General features: G+C 48.9%; 1 protein-coding gene across 1 annotated transcript in view; it reads left to right on the top strand.

Moving 5' to 3' along the window:
- Myo16 (myosin XVI) overlaps nucleotides 1–7490 on the top strand; it is a 416963-nt gene that overhangs the window by 381827 nt on the left and 27646 nt on the right. Inside the window, exon 33 of the mRNA XM_023715200.1 lies at nucleotides 3515–3673. Coding sequence (XP_023570968.1) covers nucleotides 3515–3673 — 159 coding nt within the window. The remainder of the gene's footprint in view (nucleotides 1–3514; nucleotides 3674–7490) is intronic.

The raw sequence follows: 7490 nt of genomic DNA, 5'->3' as shown, positions 1-7490 counted from the left end.
ACGCTGCAGTCTTTATTTATTTATTTATTTATTTATTTATTTATTTATTTTGCTGCTGTCTTTAAATCAGACTCTATGCGCCTATCTCATTCATTCTTTTGATGAAAATATTCGCAGCTCTGCTTCGACCACCGTGAAATGTGGGGACGCTTTTCCTAGCCAGCGTCACCCTGCTGTGCCACCCCTCGGTCACTGCTGCTCAGCCCTCCTCTCCCGGCCCCCGCCATTCTGCCTGTGTCCAAGGCCCGCTGCTGCAAGTCTAGCACATCCCGTGCTGCTCGCCCTTCCGGGCCTGGTTCATTTTATTTTCATCATGTTGAATGCCCTCCAGCGCCACCCACGCGGTCCCAAATGACACGCGATTTTATTAGTTTTATGCTGGATGCTATGCCACTGTGCACATGTGCAGGGTAAGCTTGGTGGCATCGATTTGGAGCCACCAGGGCCTGGAGGACACACGTCTGGGTGTGCCTGGTGGCCATGGGGGCTGCCCTGAAGCACTAGAGGAGCTGCCGCGCCCGCGCACACGCTCTGCCTCACTCTGCGTTCTAGCCCCGGAGAGCGGAGCAGCTCTGCTCTGCCGCCCTTCTGTGGGGCCTTCACGCAGCAGGCCACGACCTGAGCGCCCCTAAGAGGTGAGCCGGCGCGCACGGCCTTTCCTTTAAGTTGCGGGTGTGGGGCTTTATGTCCAACCTCACGAAAGTTGAAAAATACATTCACACGTTTACCCATCGTTTCCATTTCTCAGCCACAACAAGCACAGCAGTGCCGATGCCTGCTCCACTTCTCCGGGTGCACGTCCAGTGGTGGGATTGCTGAGGCTATGGTAGTTCTGTTTTTAATTTTTAGGCACCTCCACGCTTTTTTCCACAATGGCGATGCTGACTCTCATTCCCCCTGCAGATCTTTCCTCCTCCAAATAGGAGCTTTCCGATCTGGGTGGATGGTATCTCTCTGCAGTTGCAGTTTGAGTTGTCTAATGGCTGTGCTGTTTACCCTTTTGTCTTACATCCTCGGGTCACTTGCGTATCTTTTTGGAGAAATGTTTGTTGCAGTCTAATGCTCCTTGCTAAATGTTGGTTGTCTTTTACTGTTGAGTTGAGTTCCTTGTGTGTTGAGGGTGTTAATCACTTACCCAATGCCGGGTTTGCGAAGGCTTTCTCCAGTTCTGTAGGTGGCTCTTCGCTGTGCTGACTGTTTCTGTGGCTCTGCAGGAGTCTGATGCCATCCATTTCTCTATTTTAGCTTGTTTCCATTCTTCACAGGTCTTCTCTGCATGCCAAGGTCCTGAAGTGTTTCCCTTGTGTTTTCCTCTAGTAGTTCCACAGTTTCTGGTTTCCTCCTGTGTCTCATCTTATTCTATACCAGAGCCACCCTTAAACAGAGCTCTATTTTGGAGATCACAACAAATAAGATAATCTTTAGTAGATAACATAGAACTGTAGCCTAGTAGGACAACATTCTAAGTTTCAACATTTCTCTAATTGGTTTCTAGTTGGTTACGGTACCTGGCGGGTGATAGGCATGTCGTTTCCTTCCTCTGCATGAGATACCCAGCTTTCCCAGCGCTGTCCTTTCTCCAGAGTGGGCTGTTGGTGCCCTCACCACGTCAGCGGGCCGTCGGTGTGCGGGCCGTCGGTGTGTGGGTCCACCTCCAGGGCCTGCACTCGCTCGGCTCCGTTGCTCTGCGTGCCTTTTGTGCCCTTGCCCACTGTCCTGTTTACAGCAGCCTCCTGATGCATGTTTTGTCAGGTCACCATGTGCGTTTTGCTGGACATTGCTTTGGCTGATTGCAGTTAGTTTGTGTGGAAACGCTGACCATTTTGTACTCTATTTGCTCACCAATTTTTACCCTAAACCTCTGATGTTTTTCTAGGCTAAGCAGGCTGTTCTCTGTGAGTGGGGTGAGAGAGCCCCATGGCGACCTGACCCAGGTCCTGTGGCCCCTCCAGCACTGTGGTGTGGACTCCAGGGAGCACAGGACCATGCTCAGGAGGGCAGAGGGCAGAGGGCTAGGAGGACCAAGTCCAGGCCAGCCTCAGACGTGGTCTCTTGGGGCCACGTGTCTCCCCTCACTTTCCTTTTCTTCCCCCTTAGGCAACAGCAATTCCTTCAAGCATTTTAAATTCACAAATGACACAATTTAACTGGTCTTTCACCAACAAAAAGCTTGACAGTGATTGGAATTTAAGCATCCAGTTCCACCAACCTCTTTCCGCAGCGTGACTCTGAGTAACTTTAATTCTCAACAAAGCAGGGGTAAGATAGCTGGGGAGATAACTTGGCAGTCTAAGCACCTGGCTGGCAAGCACAAGGACTGGAGTTCAATTCCCAATACCACGGGTCGTGCTGGCTCCAGAACCCCAGGCAGATCGTGTGGGCCCGAAACCAGGTGTGGTGGCATATACCCAGTGCTGGGGAGGCTGAGACGAGGGGATCACTACGAGTCCAAGCTGCATATCAAGACCCTATGCCAAATAAATAAATGAATGGATACATAAATTTGAAATATGGGTAAGCACTCTGCCTCTGGCATCCAGGTTACTAGGATTGGACCAGGGAGGATGGCGCACTTCTGCCATAGAAAAGTGGGATTATACAAACAATATTTGTTATCCCTACTAGCCCAAAGCTGTGGAAAGGCGTAGCCCAAAGGCACAGTCCCCCAAGCACCCCTGAGAACACAAACCGAGCAGGGGCTCAGATTCAGTCCCCCTCCTGGGGCAGCTGCGGGGCGGCAGGAGCCCATCTCAGGAACGCCTAGTCCTGGCAACAGGACAGAGGGACTTGGCTCTGGGGAGGGCACAGGCCGGGGCCAGGGCGGCACTGGGGTGTCGCTCTTGCTCAAGTGATGAGAGCCTGCCCAGGGATGCTGCAGTGAGCAGGGGATGTCAGCCTGACGTGCACATTGCTCCAAAGCCTGAGTACTGGTGACATGTCCCTGATGTGACACTTGGGAGCCCCTCACCAGGCCCTTTCCTGGGTTGGGTGCAGTGCCCCTGCGCCTAGTCCCAGCAGTGGGAGCGGGGTGTTCGCTGGATGTTCAGAGCCTAACGCGTTTCGATATAGTTAATGTTTCATTTCCCAAAGTGCTAATAAAAGTTTACAATCCTGCAGAAAACAGATTCCTTATTTTTTAAAGCAATGAGTATGTCTTACTATATTTAAATTTAATAATTCAGAGTACTCCTGATACATGGCCTCATTTCTTTCTTCAGATGGGTAAAATTATATGAACCTGCTTAACCTGTGACATCAAAAATTCTATATAAATATGTCTGAAAGTGACAAATTATGAAATTTTACCATTTAATGGTTTTATTTTGGTTCCATAGTGTCACAGCAAAATTTGGTGACTATTATACAGACCACAGATTTGGCTGAAGTTTATTACCAATTCCTTTACGTGCCGGACTGTTTGATCTGAGCAGTTGTATTGTCCTCTCCTGGCACCACCCGGCTTCTTCAGTGCCCGTCATCACACATGAATACTCTTCTCTAAAATTTATTTTAGGTTTTGAAACTAACCTGAACCTGACCACCCCGGATGACCCCAGCACGTCAGAAATCGCCTCAGAGACTCAGGACAGGAACGCAAACAGCCACAGAATTCAGTTCTCTAATCCACTGCCCAGTGCTGTGGCAGCTGAAAATGGAAATCCTGTCTCCAATGGTAAGCACTTTGAAACTCAAAAGTAAATGCAAGGAAGTTTGAAACTGTGTCAACTTTTTAGAAAAAAATAGATTTAAAATATAAATGTGCATAGATTTAATAACTGGAAAATAGAACATAAATTGTCAAACTCTACTAGGGCATTGTTGTCAAAATACTACGGTTTATGTTGGGGACTAGAATTTCATTCACTCTTTGGAGAATTTTTGCAGATGTGTCTGCAATGCTGATCCATCAGAACTGGCATGAAATTCATCATATATGGAGAAGAAAGGGGAGATGGATATGCTTCTAGCATTGTTTAATTTAAAAATATTTTCCATAACTAAGAAATGTGGAGGAAAATGATCCTGGAGAAATGGCTAGCGCCGTGCTGCTCTCGTTTTCCTAAGTGCAGCAGTGGATGTCGCCTAGAAATCAGCCTGAGCGTGTGTCTGAAACTCTGTGAGCAAATATTTTCCTTCACATATAAAAGAAGCCTGGTGTTATGGTTTGTGTCTAGTTGTCCCCCCAAAGCCTCATGAGTCATGGGGTGAGGACTTCTAGAGTTTGTGTTAACTCATGATCCACTGGGATTATGTGTGATCCAAGGCTGGGATTATGGGTTTTAGTACTGCTGGGATTACCCATAGCTGGGTAAGTACTGGGAAGTACCCATAGGTGTGAGTACTTCCCCTACTCTGGGGCAGGTAATTTGCATTACAGTGTAAGGTGGGAAGATAGGCTAGCTGCTTGAGCTGCTGCTACCCCTCCCTTGCACTTTTGCTCTTTGCCGCCACCATGAAAGGTTGCTTTCTGCTATGTGCTGCTCTGCGTTGGACCCAGCTAAGTATGGACTGAAACCTCCAGTAACTGTGAGCTAAATAAACCTTTCCTTCCTTCATTTTGAGTGTCGGGTATTTGTCCCAGCAACGAGAGAAGAGTAACTAAGACACTTGGTGACAAACATCAGACCAGCCTTTCCATAAAAACATTCAGAAGGGCTGAACAAGGATGTTCTTTAGTCCAATGGAAAGCAGAGGAGCAGCCTCAGGACCAAGCTGGGAAACAGCTGCCTCAGGCTCCCGTGAAGCTGTCAGCCGACAGGGACACACGCCTCACCCCAGGGGTGCAGGGTCTCACCAGGGGATCACAAGTCCCCTGTGCTCCTCACTGCCTCCTGGGATCACAGGGGTAGGGACCATGTCCATGGCCTTGGGGTGTGGCTGCGAAGCGGCCACCCAAAAGTCAGTGCACCAGAACTCAGACCCAAAGCTCGGCTGTGGATTGCTCAGCCTCAGCGTGGTGTCCTGGCATGGCGGGGTCCCCAGGTGCCTGGAGAAACACACCGAGATCTGTCCCCAAGGACAGGAATGGCGGCTTGGGATTCAAGATATTCTTCACCAACCATTTCTCTAAAACAAAATCCAACACACACTCAAGAATAACCAGACACATGATAATCTGGGAAATCACTGATTATTGTCAACTGCTTATTGCAGTCAATTATAGGACATCAGTCACGTACACCTTAGAAGTCTATGTGCTTACCTCCCAAATAAGTGTGACAGAGACTCAACAAAAGCGATCAAAGGGAAATTCTGAAGCTGAGAATCACAGTAATAGAATGAGACAATCCTTAACAACAAAACAAAGACGCCAGGGGAAGCTGCTCGCCATCTATAGCCAGATGCTTGGAAAACAAGGACCACGCGTGCTTGGAAGTCGACCTTGAAAGTAGGCTGAGCAAGAGAAGAGGCGTCGCCACCCAAGGTCACCACGGTGCTTCACTCACCAGAGCACATGGAATACTGCCAGCCTGAAACCCTACAGATACCAAAAATCCCTGTTACAATAAAAGGATAGTTTTAGGAGGAAAAGAAAAAAGGGGCCAAACAATGAGCCTGAGAAGGTTTGGAGATACAGTAATGACAAAGACAAGTAGAGGCAGGAGAGGGCGAAGCTGCTAAGTAATGCCATGCTCTGAGAACGGGTCTCAGCATTATGTCTGTGGCAAGCACGCATGGGACGCGTAGCTCCAGACCAATAAGGGAAGTCAAAGCAAATGATCAAGCACTTGGTCAACCCAAAAGGTGGGGAAAGAGGGTAGAACAGCGGTACCTGAGAGGCAGCAAAAGATGAAGGTCTCAGGTGATAAATAGAAGAGCACGTAGGAAATGAAGTTTTAAGATTACCTTAACTTTAAAGCTCCGTTTACAGTGCATCTACGGCAAAGAAAATTGATAATGTAGTGCTTTGAAGACGAAGACATATGAAGCACATGGTTCCGAAGGCAGCTGTGAAGGGAGCCGTGCGCGCGAGTGTGCGCGGGACGCGATCTTCATGAACCCGGGACTTAAGAATTACATCTCTAAGGAGTCGACAGGCTCGAGAGAAGCTCACCAAGTAAACGAGAGCACATCCGGGTGCTTGCGCAAGACGGCCACCTGTGGAAGCGTCCTCACGGGTGGAAGCGTACACCCGTAAGCACTGTACTGTGACGCGAGAGCGGACGCAAGCCAGCACTGAAGACGCCAAGAAGCTAGAAACGTAAGGTTGAGCCCCAGTGAAGCAGAACAGGGCCTACCCAGTAGCTCAGTTGTTTAACTGCCTGCTTAAACAAAGCGGAAAGAAAGATATAATAAAATGAAGCATGTAATTTGTTGAAAAGTAAAAGAGCAAAGCATTGGTTTTGTTCTTTGAATAAAACTATCATAGAAAGCATTAATAGAACTGATGGTCAGACTGCCTGCCAGGTGGTGGAAGGAGGTATTAAACGTGAGGCGCAGAAGAGGGACTCTGGCCCATCTCGTGGAAATTAAAGAACTATAATCAAGGAACATGAATAGCTTATTTTTCAAAAAAAGTAAATTTACATGAGAAAAACACATTTCTCAAAAAGTAGAACTGGGCTGGGGATAGAGCTCAGTGGCACAAGTGCCTGCCTGGAAGCACAAGGTCCTGAGCAAAAAAAAAAAAAAAAGAATAAAAGAAAAGCAGAACTACCCAAAATAAAGAAATAGGAACCCTAAATACAGCTTTAAATATTAAATTAATTTAATGGATGACTAGACTACCTTCTCACCAGGGAAACCCTTAGTTTAAATTCTTTCTCCAGTAAATTCTCTCAAAGTTCTGAGGAAGAAATGCTGCCCACACTGGACACACGTGCTGGGAGGAAGCAGAGACTCCCGGCTGGCTCTGGGCTGCCTCATCGAGAGGGAAGTGCTTCCTTGTGGAGGCCGGACTTGCTCCAAAGGCGGGTGTCTCCCCACCTCAGGATGCGTGAACCCGAAATCCCGGGTGGATTCCAAGTCTCCATGCCAAATGTAAAACAATAAATTTCTGAAAGAAAATACAAACAGAGGCCTTTATTGTCTCAGAGAAAGGAGAAGAAAGGGCTTTCTCCGAGGACAGAGAAGGCCATAGAGCCACAGAGCGAACGCTGTGAGTTGGGCGGAGGCTGTCTGAGGCCGAGCCAGCCACCGGGTCCTAGTTAGAGCGGAGGAAGTTAAGAGCAAAAGACCGCTCAACAGAGCGGGCCGAAGACGGAGCAAGCGTGTCCGCAAGCACGCGGCGGTGGGCTTGCAAAGGCAAGCGCAGCTCGGCCACCCTCGGTGCTCCACCCCGGGGCGGTGGCCGCGGGCGGGCGAGGGTGCAGCCCCGAGAAGGACTTCCACCGCGGAGGGCAGACAGTCCCCTCGAGGAGGCAGCGTCAGTCACGCCTGGGAAGTGAAGAGAGGACACACCTGGCTTCTGGTGGCTGGAGACAGTTGTCTCTTGACTTGTGGGGTAGTGACAACCACATGATGAAGAAAGCACACAAAGGGGAGGGGGA

This window comes from Octodon degus, unplaced genomic scaffold (genome assembly GCF_000260255.1).
Source record: "Octodon degus isolate 3935 unplaced genomic scaffold, OctDeg1.0 scaffold00039, whole genome shotgun sequence".
NCBI classification, from domain to species: Eukaryota; Metazoa; Chordata; class Mammalia; order Rodentia; family Octodontidae; genus Octodon; species Octodon degus.
The sequence above is the reverse complement of the archived record's forward strand: the minus strand, read 5'-3'. Positions and strand labels throughout refer to the sequence as shown.